We start from the raw sequence: 17367 nt of genomic DNA, 5'->3' as shown, positions 1-17367 counted from the left end.
TTTATTTGCCTGCAGGTACACAAACGGTTGACTGTTAAGATGTGACATAGACATACCATTAAAATAAAGGAAGAATTCAGTGTTTCATTTTTGTTGTGGCATACCTGGGGCGAGGAGGGGAGGATGAAAAACAAGCAAATTGTGACCAACTTTGAAGTTTTTGAACAATCGTGGCTTAATATTTCTAATCGTTCAGGTTGTATCCGCGCCATGCAAGTGCCCTGAACAACCTTGGAACACTGACCACAGACACAGCAGAGGCAAAGATGTACTATCAGAGGGCTCTCCAGCTAAATCCACAGCACAACCGGGCTCTTTTCAATCTTGGGAATCTCCTTAGGTAAGTAGAATGTGTACCTTTGATCAGAAGACCTTGTAGTTTCAAGAAATCCTTTCCTTTTCAACACTCATTTGGTTGTGGTGTTATCTCCTCTTCCTAGGGCAGAATAGTTAGGGTTTTCAAGTTTGGGGAGGATGCAATATTCATCTGAATTAGTTCTATCCCTTATCAATCAAAAAGAGTATTTCCCAGAGTGTCTCTCTGGAAGTATTAGTTCTGGGAGATGTTCATAGGTTGTCTGTAGAGGGCTGGGAAGAGGGAATGGCTACATGGACAAATAAACGTAGGAGATGCTGAATTAAGCAAAGATAGTTCCTTTATTGCAAGAATCTTTAATATGCTAAATGCCCTGTGCATATTCAAGAAGGGAGTATGGAATACAGCATTTCCCAAAGTCAATCAATTTTGGTAGGCATTTCCCAAGAATTTCATGAATATACTTGGGAAAAGTGCTGGTCTAAGAAAAGCAGCATGCTCTAAAGGTGAGCGTAACCACAGCTCATGTGCAGTTTGTGCTATTAGGTAAGAAACAAACTGAGGCTTTCTTGGAATTAGCAACGGTGACTCTTGCTCTCGGAAGACCTCCCAGGCATCATCACTGGTGTTTGCTTTGCACTCACTGCCCTGGAAAAGACTGATAGTGCAGTTAGTCTCCCTGAAGACAAAGGGGTACTTTTGCATCTTGTATTTTTATTAATATAAAGTCTAGGCAAGTTGGTGATGGCAATGTTAGTGGTAGTAGTGGCGATAATGATAGTGGAAATGGTGGTGGATATGGAATTTAACTTCTGCGCTTTAAAAAACAGATTGACATTAGAGAAATGCAAATCAAAACTACAATGAGGTATCACCTCACACCAGTCAGAATGGCCATCATCTAAAAATCTACAAACAATAAATGCTGGAGAGGGTGTGGAGAAAAGGGAACCCTCTTGCGCTGCTGGTGGGAATGTAAATTGATACAGCCACTATGGAGAACAGTATGGAGGTTCCTTAAAAAACTAAAAATAGAACTACCATACAACCCAGCAATCCCACTACTGGGCATATACCCTGAGAAAACCATAATTCAAAAAGAGTCATGTACCAAAATGTTCATTGCAGCTCTATTTACAATAGCCAGGACATGGAAGCAACCTAAGTGTCCATCGACAGATGAATGGATAAAGAAGATGTGGCACATATATACAATGGAATATTACTCAGCCATAGAAAGAAACAAAATTGAGTTATTTGTAGTGAGGTGGATGGACCTAGAGTCTGTCATACAGAGTGAAGTAAGTCAGAACGAGAAAAACAAATACCGTATGCTAACACATATATATGGAATCTTAAAAAAAAAAAAAAGAAAAAAAAGCTCAGAAGAACCTAGGAGCAGGACAGGAATAAAGACGCAGATATAGAGAATGAACTTGAGGACACAGGGAGGGGGAAGGGTAAGCTGGGACAAAGTGAGAGAGTGGCATGGACATATATACACTACCAACTGTAAAACAGATAGCTAGTGGGGAGCAGCCACATAGCACAGAGAGATCAGCTCTGTGCTTTGTGATCACCTGGAGGAGTGGGATAGGGAGGGAGGGAGGGAGGGAGACGCAAGAGGAAAGAGATATGGGGATATATGTATATGTATAGCTGATTCACTTTGTTATAAAGCAGAAACTAACACACCATTGTAAAGCAATTATACCCCAATAAAGATGTTAAAATAAAAAAGATTGAAGACATCAGAAATGGGAATAAAAGGGTGAACATGGTTAGAATCAGAAAGTAGTGATGCATTTATCCGTGCTTGTTAGGTTGCTGACAATCCACACACTTACTGAATTGGTTTCCTTGTCTCTGAACTTCACAGAGCATATTTGGTACCTTTAGGGCTAATGGTTTGCTTTGTTCTTTTATCCTCTCCCTAACAGGATGGGCTTAATTGCCACAGTACCTCAGTGGATGCATCTTCTTCACGTTATTTTTTACTCCTTGAATTTTATTGTATTTATTTATTCTTTAAACATCTTTATTGGAGTTTAATTGCTTTACAATGTTGCGTTAGTTTCTGCTGTATAACAAAGTGAATCAGCTATACGTATACATATATCCCCACATCCCCTCCCTCTTGCGTCTCCCTCCCACTCCTTGAATTTTACATATGCATAGAGATATCAGTCCTTTTTCTTAGTGTGCACATGTGTCAATGCATGTTCTTATTTAATCCCATTTGAACAGAAGCATTGGGTAAAGTAATCACAGAACAGTCTAACGTCACATAAGGTGATAGGTGCCATCCCAAGGCTGAAGTTTTGTTTAAGAATGGCTTTATCCGTATACTGGAACACAAAATCAAGGGAATACTCTACCAAAATAAGGAAATACAAGGAAAGTACAGTTAAAATGAAAAACATAAAAGTATAAATCAGCAAAAAATAAATGAACTTAATAAATTTTTAAAATTAGACAGTTTAGGGAATTCCCTGGTGGTCCAACGGTTAGGATTCTGCACTTCCACTGCAGGGGGCACGGGTTCGATCCCTGGTCTTGGAGATCTAAGATCCTGCATGCCGTGTGACCAAAAAAAAAAAAAAAAAAAAAATTAGATAGCTTGTTAAAATTTTAAACAAATTGAGAGTGATGAAAAACTAGTAAATGAAGAAGTACACACTGTGACAGAAAAGCCTTTTAGCACTAGTACGTTCTCTTTAAAAATAATAGCAAATCAAAAGCTGTGGGGAAAATGTGTTCTTGTTATTGTAGATAACTGTTTACAGGTCAATAGGGTGCTTTTATTTTACTCTCCTATTTTTATGAGGTCTTATTTATTTATGTGAAGTTCTAAGGACTCATTTTTAAAAGTCATTGTTGCATCTGTATGTGTCCAGCTTAGAGCCCAAATAACTTAATGGGTGGATAAAGCCTGTTCATGTCTTTTAGGATACCAGCATTATATAGTACTGATTTGAAAAATAGTACAGATGAGTTTTTTGTTTTTTTTTTTAACCAAGAAACCAGCTTTGATGGCCTGGATACAAAATGAGAGTTCTTGTTAGGAATGATATCCTACAGTTGTGATTATCACACTGTGCTGAATGTGGCCCTACTTGGAAATGGTGGCAGAGATTCTTTTAAATTTCATCTTGCCCAGACCTGAACGAGAGATGCATACTGCAGCCTTCCTTTTTCAATTCACATATTATTGCCTCTGACTATTACCTTGAATTAGTGTATGTGAGTTAAGAATACAAGAAAATATTTTTTGGAACATAGCAATGGCTACTTTTCACAGTAGGTGGGGCTCCTAGATACTCAACATAAGATTTTTCTCTTTTTCAGTAAAATCAACTCAGTGATTATCCAAACCAAAAACGCTTCACATTTGTATAAGACTCTGAGTGCTTTTTTAAAAATATAATAAAGGCCGGGGCTTCCCTGGTGGCGCAGTGGTTGAGAGTCCGCCTGCTAATGCAGGGGACGCGGGTTCGTGCCCCGGTCCGGGAAGATCCCACATACCGCGGAGCGGCTGGGCCCGTGAGCCATGGCCGCTGAGCCTGCGCGTCCGGAGCCTGTGCTCCACAACGGGAGATGCCACAGTAGTGAGAGGCCCGCGTACAGCAAATAATAATAATAATAATAAAGGCCTCCCAATGACTCTTTTAGATAGGGAAGAATAGGAACCAAGAATAGGAACCAAGGTTAAGTGCCAGGTACAAAGTCACCCTTGTTAACCTTCTGCTCTTTCACATTAAACAGAGAGCAAAGTGGCTCCATCTGTGTAGATGAGTCTTTAGAATCCAGTAGAATAAAATCATGATAGTAGCTAATATTTATGTAATATTTTCCAGTTTACAGACAAGTGGATTTTATAACCATAATTTAATTTAATCTTGAACACTACTGTGAGAGGCATTCTCATCCTCATCCCCATTTTACAGATGAAGAAACCAAGGTTTAGAGATTTCATGTGACCTTGGCCCAAGCTCTGCTGACCCAGGACTGATTGCCTGCCCTGTCCTATTCACTTTCCTTTACCCATGCTGCCCAAATAACTCTCCAATCCAAAAATTACTTAATATTTAGCTATTAAATGGCATGTGATTTCCTTTTGGGAGGAAGGAACTTCCTGTTTTTTTTAATCAGGAAACAGTAAGGTTTGTTTCCATTATGTCCTTTAGTAGCAGAGAGAGGTGACCCAGAAAACAGCAAAACTAATCCACGTTTACTCCTCGTTGGATCTGCTTTCATTTCTGCTCTAACTGGCAATGGGTCAAAGGCATAAAGAGGATAAGAATATTTTAAATATGTTTTTATTTGATCCGTTTTACTATTTAAGTTTTATACCCTATCTATTTCTCGTTAGGCAGCTAACTTTTAAAAATTGTGTTCTTTTTTTGGAACCTAGAACTTCATGCTCCTTCTAAGAACCCAGGTGATCTCCTTAGATATGAGTTCAGATTTGATCATCCCTGAGTGGAGGACACTATCACTTTTCCTCTTTTATAAATGAGAAACTAAAATTTGGAGAAGGTAAGTTAGGTGCCAAGGTCCCTTAGTGAGGAAATAGAGTTTGTGGGAATTGAACCTCAAACTTTCTGTCCAAGTACCCTTGCCCTTAATCACCACACTCTACTGCCTCCTTGTGGCTCATCTCAAAACTGAGATACAGCCCAGAGCAGCCCTGCCCAACAGAAATACAATGACAGCCAGAATCTATAATTTAAATTTTTCAGGTAGCCATATTTTTAAACATAAAAAGGTGAAATTAATAATATATTTTATTTAACCCCAGTATATTCAAAATATTATCATTTTAACATAATTAATATGAAAATTAATTTTTAAATTGAACATGTAAAAATATTAATGTGATAGTGTACATTCTTTTTTACAATTACTATTTGAAATCCAGTGTATGTTTTACACATACAGCATACCTGAGACTAGTCATATTTCAAGTGTTCAATAGCCACATGTGGTTAGTGGCTGCTATATTGGACAGCACAGACCTTTATTAATGACCTTGACTTTGAGAGAAATGAGTTTTTGTCCAGACCAGAAACTCTAAATAAGATGTAATTCTGTCAGAGCATATCAGAAACCTTAGAGCACTGAGGACAAATTCCATTTGAATTCTTGGAGTTATGTGACAGACAGCTTTAAACCTGTTCACAGCAGTGCATGTCACTGACTCTTATCCAAATATATTTGACCTCTTTCATGACCATTTCCCTGGACTTTGAAGCTAATCTGTTATGATTCTGTACAGCACGTTTACAGTGTGACAGATTGATGACAAACAGCTTTCCATGCCAGCATTCTTAGTTTATATTAATTATTGTTGGCTTTGCTTGGAACCTAAAATGTAAAAGAAAATAGGCAAGATTAGCATACAGTTTTTATGGATGAAAGAGCAGAAATCCCTGATGGCTCAAGAGAACATAATAGAATACTTTAATTCAGGGCATGGGAAAATGCTTCTGTGACTGCTTGGGTAAAACAGTGTCTGGTATTTGCTACTGAAACAGAATATTTTCATTTTAAAGAGTCGTATTGTCCCTCCCATTGCCAAAATTACCTTCTATTCACATAATAGGATCTGGGTGTTATATGGGTGTTACAATAAATCTTATAATCAAAAGTCAGAAGAAAATGAAATAGAATTTCCAAAATTGAGCTATTTAGCAGATGAGTTTGATAACAATATACATTTTATTTTCTTTAGGCTAATCCTTTAGAAAATTGAATTTCTAAAGAATAAAAGGATGTGGAAAAAAGGGTAACCATTAGCTCTGAAATAAATTTCAATGTTTGGGATAAATTTCCTTATAGCTTTGGCATTAGCCACACTGCCTTTTATTTCATGAAAAGGAAGTTTATACACTCAAGATAGCAGTTCTCCCCTTTCTCTACCTTTTACCTGAAACCCCAGAGAATCCAAAATGCCAGCCCACTGGATAAAGAACAACTTTTTGAGGTCCTTCTCACCACATTAGGATGTCAACTTTGGGTGGGCAACTTCTGCATCCTCCTCTTGGAATAAAATCCTTCTCCCACCCCCACTCCCATGGTGACCTGTCAACATCCAGGTTACCTCCAGTCTTACTTATCTGTAGTCTTAACTCCATTGCGATTTCTCCTCGGGGTCTGTATGTAGTTCACACCTGTCTCTCTCCAGGTCTTCTTCTCCAGCTCTTTTGAAGCCCAGTCCAGCAGCTCATTGCCACCATCTCCATCCTCATCAGGGCCATGTCACAGCCTTGTACATTCTCCTGTCGTCCTCAGGGACTCTACAACCTTTAGTGAATTCGGTTGCATCCATCACCCAGTTCCTCTGCTGCCTTCCCTCCAGGGCCTGCCACTTCCGCTCTATCTTGACCATTCACCGACATGGCCATGCCATGGGCTTTTTAATTAGGCACACCTTTTCATTCTCTACTGCCTGAATTCTGAAAGGTTTCTCTTGGCCCTTCACTTATTAACCTCTTCCCACCCTTCCCTTCCCTCTCTGTCACTCCTTCTCACCCTTGGAAGGGATCGTGGGATAACAACCTGCCACCTCCAAGCTCTCTCTGTGCTCACATTGTCTCTCCCTTTAAGACCTTGACGTTGACATGACTCCCTTCTGGGACAAATGTTATTTCCCTCTTACTCCCTCATTCCTAGTGGCCCTGCTCCTTACTATTGTTAGAACCTCCTTTCTGATTTTTATGTGTATAATGTGTAATCCCATCTCTCATTTATCTGATCTATTTCATTAATGTATGTGACATCAGCTTAGACTCACACCTTGACTATCATTTACTTGCTCAACGGTGCCTCCAACTCAAGATACCCACCCCCATTGCCTGCATTTTGTAGGCAGACCAATAGTTCTCAACTTTTTCTCATTATCACTCCTCTCCCCACCCCGGGAACCACTTTAAACCTTTTTCCCTAATCACTCCCTCCCCCAATTAAATAAATACTCAAGGACAAGATTTGTTAGGTGGTGTCAAGCTTTGAGAGACTGAAGACCACTGTAATAACTAATTTTATTTTTATACGTAATCTAACATTATCTTTCACTGCACTGCCCCCGCTCCAAGATGCGGTGTCTCTGTATGTGTATCCTAGACCCTCATCCAGTCTCTCAAGTGTTGGAGGTAAAAACATACATCTGAGTCTGATGGGCCCCTTACAAAACTCTGAAGACAGCATTGTGGGGGAAAAGCAGGATCAGGAGTTAGAGCTATTAGAAATTCATCCCTTATGGTCTTATAATACCTCCCAAATATTTTCTGTTTTCCTAATATAAGTATCCTTTGTTCCCCTCCTCAGTGCCTATGCACACACCCAGAAGATGACATAATCCTTTACTTTTACTAAGAATATTCAAGTCATTTAAGGTTAATTTTTGCAGCTTCCCTTCTTCCTACCTCATTTCTTACATATTCCTAGATGTCCTCTTCTTTTGTTCTTCCAAGGGAGGAAGGGTTGTCTTGCCTCCCTAATAAGCCTAGTGCTCACACCTGTGGTTATGTGGGGGGTTTTTTGCTTTTTCTGTTTTTTTTGTTTTTTGCAGTACGCAGGCCTCTCACTGTTGCGGCCTCTCCCGTTTCGGAGCACAGGCTCCGGACGTGCAGGCTCAGCGGCCATGGCTCATGGGCCCAGCCGCTCCGCGTCATGTGGGATCTTCCCAGACCGAGGCACGAACCTGTGTCCCCTGCATCGGCAGGCGGACTCTCAACCACTGTGCCACCAGGGAAGCCCGGTTATGTGGTTTTTTAAAACTGAGGCATAATTAAACGCAAAAGTGTACAATCTTTAGTGTTTGGTACAATGAGTTTTGGCAATTTTATATACTGTTGTAATTACCCCCAAAATAACATAGAGAACGTTTCACCCCAGAAAGACCCCTCATGCCTCTTTCCAGTAAATTTCTCCCTCCCCTGAGGTAATCATTGTTCAAATTTTTTCACCAGAAGCTAGTTTTAGCTTGTCATAGAACTTCATTTAAAGGTGAACATTACATATATACTTTTTTGGCATCTGTATATTTTCTGTAGCATGATTTTTTTGAGTCTTATGCATGTTGTTGCATGTTACATGTTTTTTTTTAACTGACGAGTAGTATTTCATTGTGTAAATATGCTGTAATTTGTTTATCCATTTTCCTGTGGGTAGATACTTGGTTTGTTTATAGGTTTGTATGTTTAGTATTCTGGGATAAATACCTAGGAATAGAATTGTGGGTAGATGTATCTTTAATGTTTTAAAAACCTGCCAAATAAACAGTTCTCCAAAGTAACTGTACCGCTTTTCACTCCATCAACACTGGTGAGAGATCCACTTGCTTAGCATCCTCACTAACATCTGGTGCCGTCAGTCTCTTTTATTTTAGCCATTAGTCATTAGTGTAAAATCCACATGTGTTCTTGATTCTCTTTCTCTACCTTTCCCTGTCCATTATCATGGGCATTCTCTTAGGTCTTCAGATTCTTCCCATTGCACAAACTTCCACATGCCCCACATTCCCCTGGGGAACGTCTCCGTTCAGCTACTCCCTCAAGTGGTTCTCCTCACTCCTTCCTTTCTCTGATCAAATTGGTGAGAAGAACAGTTGGCACTTGGTGCTTCTCCTTCCCCCAACCTGTTCATGCAGCCTCTGGTGGAGCTGCTCTCTAAACATCAGCTGTGTATTCCAAAGGTTCTCTGGGCTCTCACTCCCCATGATTTCTCTGAAGTGAAGAATATGATCCTGTTGGCCTCCCACTGTTTTTGAAGCTCTTTATTTCATTTTTGGATTATAACACATTGTTTCTTTTCCATTTCCAATATCTACTCTTCTTCCTCCCTCCCTCTAAGTGTCATTGATTCTCCATCACATACACACATACAGTCCAAACGTATGAACATTCAGGACTTCTCGTAATCCTGCCACTTTCTTCCTTATTTTCTGCTGCTCCCCACACTGTATAAACCCAGACACCCAGCCAAACTGACCCCTGGTCACTGTTTGAGAAATAGAAACATGCAAGCTACATTTGAGAGAATATTACAGAGGTTTTAAAGTAACAGCTCTTCTAGTTCACCCAAAATATTGTTTCATTTGCATTTCATCATCTTATATTCCATGTCTGTACAAAACTGAATTATCTAGGGAATGATGAGAACGTTTACCTACTTCCTCAAGATTTGGGAGTTATTTGTATCTAAACAGATTGCTAATTATTAAAATATTTTTGTAAGTAACTCTCCCGCAGCAAAACTCTTCTCAGTCACGCTGTGTTTACCAATGATTTGAGCATGAGTGAGTTGTTTTAAATCCATAGTGTGGTTTGCAAGGAAGAAGGAAGGGTCCCTTTTCTCAATCCTTGCTTTTGCTGTGATGGCTGCAATAAACACTCCTGAGGCCAGAAGACAGTTCTGCACAGGAAGTACTGTCAGGGAGAGCAAGCTTTAATTATACGCACTTGAAGGCATTGGAAGGTCATCATTTTCTTTCCTTGCATAAATATTTCTGACAGAGGATAATTAAACAGACCAGACTGCTTTGTCAAGTATAGGAGTTTTCAGTGGTCTTTCCTGTCCCGAAAATCATTTTCCCACCCCTTTAACTCTCATAATCTTCCCTGGCCTCATTTGCAATCTAGTGCCCTTAAGCTCCTGTGCTGGGGAATGACTTGGAACAACTCTTGACTCATAGCTTAAAGAAGGTACAAATCAGTTAAAAGAATACTAGAAATGCAGGTATTCACTGGAAATTTCTTCTTGCGTACATTGTCTTACTTTAGAGAACCGGGCATATCAACTTTTTATCACAAACCCAGTAGGAGATCAACTTTGCCCTGACACAGAGACTAAATTCAGAATGTAAGTTGTTAGAGAGCCTCAAAAAAATCTAAAAATGCTCTGTGTAGACCAGGAGGAGAAATACCAAGGACAGAAAGAGAACTATACATGTTGTCTGTGTCCACTCTGACTCACGCTTGCCTGTGGCCTGCGGGGGTCTGTCCCAGGAAGCACCTTGGGGAGGTGAAGGAAGCTTTAAGCCTTCCTCCCTTCTTGCTGACACCTTACTAATTCTGCCAACCTCCCTCCGTCGTACAGGGCCCACCCTGGTGCTTTCCTGTGGTGCCACCACTGCAGGGCTGACTGCCCTCAACCTTTCTGCCACCTCTCCTCCTCCAAGTGAAAAGGACAGTAACACTTGAATGACAAATTACAAAGCACCTCCTCACGTCTCATGAACCTGCCCACTGAGTGTTTGTGGAGGGCAGGCACCTTCACTCCCCTGTTACAGCTCCGGGGACAGTGAGGGAGGTCATGTGACCCGAGCTGTGAAGTGGGACCTCTAGAGCCAGCCATTCGGTTACATCATGCGGCCGCGCTGACTGTCTCCCCATGCTGTCCTCAGGAATAGGAGTCGTGGAGCTTAGTGAGTTTGGATCTCAGCTCTACCACATAGCAGTGTGTGACCTTGGGAGAACAACTGGATCTTGCAATGGCTCCAATCACTCACTTATAAAGTAAAAATAGTACTAGTAACCAGGTCCTCCATGAGTCCTAAACAGGAGAATGCGTGTAAGTACTTAACGTAGTTCCTAGCCCCCAATAAAGATGAAATAAGCCTTAGTTATTATTAATTATTACTAGTCCAGGGGTATAATTCCTCACTTCAATTTGAAGCTCATCTTCTTAGTCTAAAGTTAATAATACATCAGAAGGAGGTAACACATTTTCTATTCCTGTTGTTGAACAGTTTCAGGCAATATTCAACCTCCTTGAGACTCAGTTTCCTTCTCTTCAAAATAAGAGATGAGACCAGTTGATTCTGTAAAGCTGTCTAGCTGCAGGAATCTATGGTTTTAACCATGACTCCAAGTTTCTAATCTCTTTACTGAAATGTAAATGGAAGATCAGAAAGGAATTTGGAAGTCCCTTTCCTTTGCAGAGGCAATACTACCTTGGAGCAGCATCCTGCCTTTGCTGAGAAATCAGTGAGGCTTCAGGTAGAAAATCCAGGTGAGACTCCAGCTGGAGAGGGGAAGGAGCCCAGGGAGCTGTCAAGGACTGCATCGTCCCACACGCATGATGCTCTGCTAAGCACGATGCCCTTGCGCATCTATCCCACAATTACAGGAGCCTGGAGGGATTAATGTGCACCTTTCACAGATTCGGCCACTGAGGCTCATGGAGGTGGAACATCTAACCCAAGTCATACAGCTGGTGAGGGCAGAGCTGGGATTTAGACAGCAACCCGCCCGAGCCAAAGCCAGGGACGTGCATTCCACTGCATCATCAAAATGACTCTTTATCTACGGGGTAGGTGAATCCTGGCTAAACCAGGCTAGTCTCAGCTGCCTTCTCTTCCAGGTCCCAACCTGGGGACACGGTTTCTACGCTTTCCTTCAAATCACGGAAGAGCTTGGCATAAATATCTTGTGTGCTGTGAAAAGATGCTGGCTTGGGACTCGTCCCCCCACCCCTCCCAGCCCACCTCCATGCACACGTGGTGCAGGAGCAAGGCCATCGAGGGGCAGGCGTTCTGCTGCCGGGGTCCAGGGCAGGGACCTCACCGAGCAGATGAAGACCTCAAGTGCCAAAGGAGTAAGGGAGGAGGGGACTCAGGAGGAACCTTTCCTCAGGACCTATTCCGTGCCGGCCCCTGTGTGAGGTCTTTGTGTGAGCTCTGTCTCCGTGCCTGCAGCTGTGTGACGAGACAGCGTCAGAACTGTCCATCATTCCCTTCCTCAGCTTTCAGCTGGGGAGAGAGGTGTTAAAGGCCACGCACACCACACAGGGCGGGGCGGGCACCTGACTGCCTCCCATTGTTCTCGGGTGAGTGACCTGACTCGTCCTGCAAACCCACTGAGAGGGAGAGGGCGGATTGCAGGGGATCTACTCATAATTCTAACTATAGTGAGTGTGGCTTTGCGGTCTTCACCACCACATAACATGAACCTGTCCTCCAGACAGTTCTCCTATGTGGCTTCCATAACGAATCAAGCAGAAACACTAGGGCAAGGGCCTGTAAACTAGGTTTCCATTGCATCGCCCAGTAAACTAGAACATAAAAGAGGCTACTCAGGGTAGGATCCAATTTTCTTCTTTTCCTTCTACTAGGAAAGATAGTAGAGCCGCAGAAAAACATGTGCTTTGAAAAGATAGCCTTAGTCAGACATTCATAATTTGATTTTCACAATTCAGTTTTTTCAGAGGAGCTGGTAGAGTCTATCAGCACCCCCTTCCCCACCCAAAATCAAAGTCTTTTCCCTTTGTGAGAGACATCATTTCTGAATCCAACAACCACAAAACACCCCAACAAAGGAATGGTAATTAAGAGACTGCCCGGCATTCCAAGTTCACACTGTGGTTAATAGGAAATTTTACTACTGCCAAGGGGATTGCCAAATCCATTTATTTCTGTTATTGCATTTGCCAGATTCTCTCAAAATGTCAATACTCTTTCAAAGCAAGCATCTGCTTTCAGTTTAAATGAATGTGTCATGAGATTGTACACAGGAATCCAAAAAGTTTTCTAAATTGACAAACTTAACAGGTCCTTAATTACTAAAAGAAAATGTGCTGAATTTTCTAAAAATTGCTTTTAGAAAATTTGCTTTTTCTAACTATCTGTCACTGAGACCGAGCCAGGAAAGTGAGATGAGGCAAATGTTGTTACTTAACACATGAGAAAAACAGCCCCACTGCTGTATAACCAAAGGGAAAATTCCCTGGGAAACTACAAATGCTGAATGCCGAAATTTGCATATTATGAACAAGATCTAATTTCTACTTAATGCTTCTCTTATGAATTCAATGAGGAAGATGTTATTGGTCCCAGGGACCCCTTCTCAGGAAGTTTAGCCTTTTGGAAATTCCTGGGGGAGACTTAAGGGAGCGGAGTTTTGCTTGCGGAATATTAGGAGATTTTTACTTCTGTTGATGCCTATATGGCTAACACCAGCACTAAGACTTGGATGCACAAAAGCGGGCATTCACCACAGAGCTTCTACGAGAGAGAAAACTGCCTCTTCCAATTGCAGTGTCACCCTCCAGGCACCTCCACTGCAGCCTCTCCACATCACCTGGCGTCCAGAAGTATCGCCCATCTGGGCAAATCAACCAGCCACTGTGACCCTTCTCTTTGGCTCCAATTGTTCCAGAAAGTCTTCTTTCTCCTTTTACCTTTCCTCATCCTGTTACATTTTAGCCTTATATCAAGGAACAACTGATCAGGCAGACCCCACATAGTAACCAGGGCAGAGTTTCTAAAGCAGAGGCTGAAGACCACCCTCACCAGAATCACCTGAGGTGCTTTTGAAGAATAATGATTCCTTGGCCCTACCTCAGACCTACTGAATCTTATGAAGCCTGGGATCCTACATTTTATCAAACACTGAATGATTCTTAAGCACTAAAATTTGAGAACAGTTGATCTAAGGAAAAAGTGAAGATAGAATATTTTAGGTCATGGAGGATTGTCGATCATCGGCTGGTGACTTTCTTTGGCAGATGAAGACATTCAGGATGCAGAGAGGCAATAAATATTTCCTAACCCAGGAGCACTTCACTCCTCCCTGCTTCTCCCACCTACCCAGGGATCTCTAATAGTTCCATCAGTGTCTGCTGAATCCTTCACAGAAGCTCAGATAGACCTCAGTGTCCTGAGTGTGACATGAGTTTCCAGAGGATCTCAGAGTGTTCCTTTCTGTGACTCCAGACAGAAGGTGCGCCCGTGCCTAATTGGACGGGGGATGTACTGAGGCTTCATTTTGTCAATTTATTCACCTGTTATGAGCTACGTACTTCAAGCTTTTTCTCTGGAATTCAGAAAAACAACCTGTGGACTTGGTTACCTGTATCACATGCTTGGTGAATTCAGAGGAAGATGTTATTTTCATATTTTCCCCCTTTTGAATTGACTTGTCAATTCAGTCTAAATGGCTAACAGAGTATTCCTATATAGAGGGGGCTTACATTGATAATGGGCTTTGGATTTCACTAAACTGCCTGTTATAGAGCCAAAAGAATGCATTAGGGAGTTTTAATACTGTCTAATGCTGGCCCAGGGGTGATCCGTACTGTCAGAATACAAAGGTAATTCCCATTATTAAGAATTTTGTAAAGTCTATTTGAAATTTTCTGCCTCTATTGTTATTCCTTTTTACATGGAAATAACTGCTTAAAACTTTCTTTTCTAAGAAGCTTTCCTGGCGTGGCTGAAAAAGAAGTTCAGAATTGCTCCTAATTCTTTCTTGCTTAAATATTCACCTTTAGCCATCACCCCTGCAAAATGAAGACCTACTCCTTTGTGTGGCTCTAATAGCAGCTGAGTGGATTCTGAACTATCAGTCTGCCGTTTAGGCCTCCTCAGCTTGACATTTGCCTTAGAATGAGGTTTTTAGGGGTTTTGACTCTGCTTATTACTGGGTTATTTTACATTTAGTGCAGTGCTATTCAGTTGTGTATTTTTTTTTTTTTTTTGCGGTACGTGGGCCTCTCACTGTTGTGGCCTCTCCCGTTGCGGAGCACAGGCTCCTGACGCGCAGGCTCAGTGGCCATGGCTCACGGGCGCAGCCGCTCCGCGGCATGTGGGACCCTCCTGGACCGGGGCACGAACCCGCGTCCCCTGCATCGGCAGGCGGACTCTCAACCACTGCGCCACCAGGGAAGCCCTCAGTTGTGTATTTAATGATGATTTTTACACCCAAAATCCATTATGGTATAAGACCAGACACAGGAAAAATCACTCTAACATCTAACTTAAATTTCTCATGAATAATTTGAAATGTGAAAGTACTGATATATTACTTTAGAAGGAATTTCAAAAACACCACATTTTTAAAAGTGTGCGTGTGAGGGGGAGGTGACGTCCCTGGTGGCGCAGTGGTTAAGAATCTGCCTGCCAATGCAGGGGAAACAGGTTCGAGCCCTGGTTCGGGAAGATCCCACATACCGCAGAGCAGCTAAGCCCGTGCACCACACTGCTGAGCCCACGCTCTAGAGCCCGCGAGCCGCAACTACTGGAGCCCACGCTCCGCAGCAAGAGCAGCCCTCATAAGCCCGCGCACCGCAATGAAGAGTAGCCCCCGCTCGCGGCAACTAGAGGAACCCCGCGCACAGCAACGAAGACCCAACGCAGCCAAAAAAAAAACACAAATTAATTAATTAATTAAAAATAAATAAATAAAAGTGGTGTGGGGAATATAGGTTCTAATTGATGATTTTAGAAACATTAAATGAGCTACTAAAAGCCAAAATATATAATACCTACTGTGTGCCAGAGACGCAGGGCGGACAATTTGCCTAAGGGAGCACAGTTAGGAAATAGTAGAGATGGAGTCATAACCCAGTCATTCTGGCTTTTGAATCTGTGCTTTTAGCTACCCTTCACAGTTAAGCTAGAGAAGCTGCTTAACAGTGCCTGCTAAATAAGAAGTGCTCAATAAATGGAAGCTATACTTGTAATTTTCTTATGAGTCTAAGGCATGGGATGCTTCTCTTTTTCTAGGCTCACTTCTACAATATTGAAAAAGCTGTAGAAACAGAAATATAAAATAGATAAATATATCATTCTCCTCTGTTATTTAAAAAGAAAGCTTATTTAAGCAGATTTACGAAGACCTAGGAATAAAGAAAATATTAAAACCATGGTTTTTAAAAAATAATTTAGCGATTATTGAATTTCTATTTGTGCAGATCACTGTACTAGTCTCTGGGATAAAAGAAGTAAGATTAATAAGATATGGGTCCTGCCTATGAAAGAGCTTACAACTTAGTAATGGTCACAGACAGAGCACATAACATTTAACAGAGTGGATGCAGAAAGGCCAATCATGGCCTGGTGATGGAACACGTGAAAGTTGAAGTTGCATATTCGAATCCTAGTGGTATAGTAGCTATGTGGTCAGGGCAAATCGTGTGAGCTCTTCAAATCTCAGGTTTTTATTTTTGTTGGGGTGGTAGTTGCTAGTATTGTTTTCTAAATCTTTATAATGGAGATAATTTTGCATAATTCATAATGCTTAATGGGAATTAAATAATGCAAAGGAATCACTTAACTCTGTCTTTAGCAGAGAGTAAATGTTCAGCAGACAACTACTGTGAAACCTGAAGCTTTAAAAACCTACCTGTGTGGCGCCCTCACTGATAGACTCCCACCCCCCTCCGCTGAAGGCACTGGGGCAGCCCTTCAGGTGCTGTGCCAGGGCCTTGCAGAAGCCCAGTGGGCTCAAGCCCAGTTACTGCTCAGAATGTTGAGCTAAAGAACAAAGGACAGCTGCCCCCTTGGAGGCCAGAACAAGGCTTTTGATAGCGATTCCCCTATCTTTTCTTCTTAATGGAGGCTCAAAAAGAAAATCAAAATTTAAGAAAGGTAGCAACTGTATGGTTTTTGATTGTGTTGCATGGTTAGGAGCTCTGATAAGGGGATCATCAGAGCTATTAAAAGGCCCAACCTCAGAACACTAAGGCCTTTACAAAAGCACCTCAAGTGATTTTAAACCTACAGTGAGGGCAGAGAAGCAGTGGAGTAGTGATCTCTTAGGTTCTGTAGAATAGATACCAAAGGCCACTCAATCTGGCTGGACTAGTACCCACTCGTCCACACCACTGGGTACATTTGGAACATTGGTCAGGACCATACTATAGAGGGTTTTAAACTAAGAGTCTATCTGTAAGCAGTAGGGCATTAATGAAGATTTTTATATAAAGGAATGTGTTGAGAGCAGTGCTCTAGAAAAAGAATGTATCTTTTAGTTGTCTGTAAATAGAAGGAGGAGAAAGAGGGAACTAGAAACAGGGTGTGAACTAAGCTGTTAGCAAGCACCACTCAGTAAGATGCACTCTAGGCTGCAATAATCCAATATAATTGTAGGAATATTGCCCTTGTTTCTGAATATGGGATAATTAGCAAAGAAACATGGGCCATAATGCAGATATGAAAGGATGCTATTGAAGAAACAGGTTGCAGTGAAGTTCAATTCTCACGTGGTAATTCCGTTACTATACGGCCAAGGAAGATTCTATTTAGGTGATTATTTGCTGTAAGTTAC

General features: G+C 41.7%; 1 protein-coding gene across 4 annotated transcripts in view; it reads left to right on the top strand.

Annotated features, from left to right (window-relative positions):
* The window catches only part of TMTC1 (transmembrane O-mannosyltransferase targeting cadherins 1), a 261523-nt gene that overhangs the window by 209983 nt on the left and 34173 nt on the right, over positions 1–17367 (top strand). For all 4 annotated transcript variants that reach the window (XM_024733261.1, XM_024733259.1, XM_024733260.1 and 1 more), the window contains one exon: positions 197–340. In XM_024733261.1, the coding sequence (XP_024589029.1) occupies positions 197–340 (144 nt within the window). The remainder of the gene's footprint in view (positions 1–196; positions 341–17367) is intronic.

This window comes from Neophocaena asiaeorientalis, unplaced genomic scaffold (genome assembly GCF_003031525.2).
Source record: "Neophocaena asiaeorientalis asiaeorientalis breed wild unplaced genomic scaffold, Neophocaena_asiaeorientalis_V1.1 scaffold150, whole genome shotgun sequence".
Lineage (NCBI taxonomy): Eukaryota > Metazoa > Chordata > Mammalia > Artiodactyla > Phocoenidae > Neophocaena > Neophocaena asiaeorientalis.
This window is presented reverse-complemented; position numbering and strand designations above follow the sequence as displayed.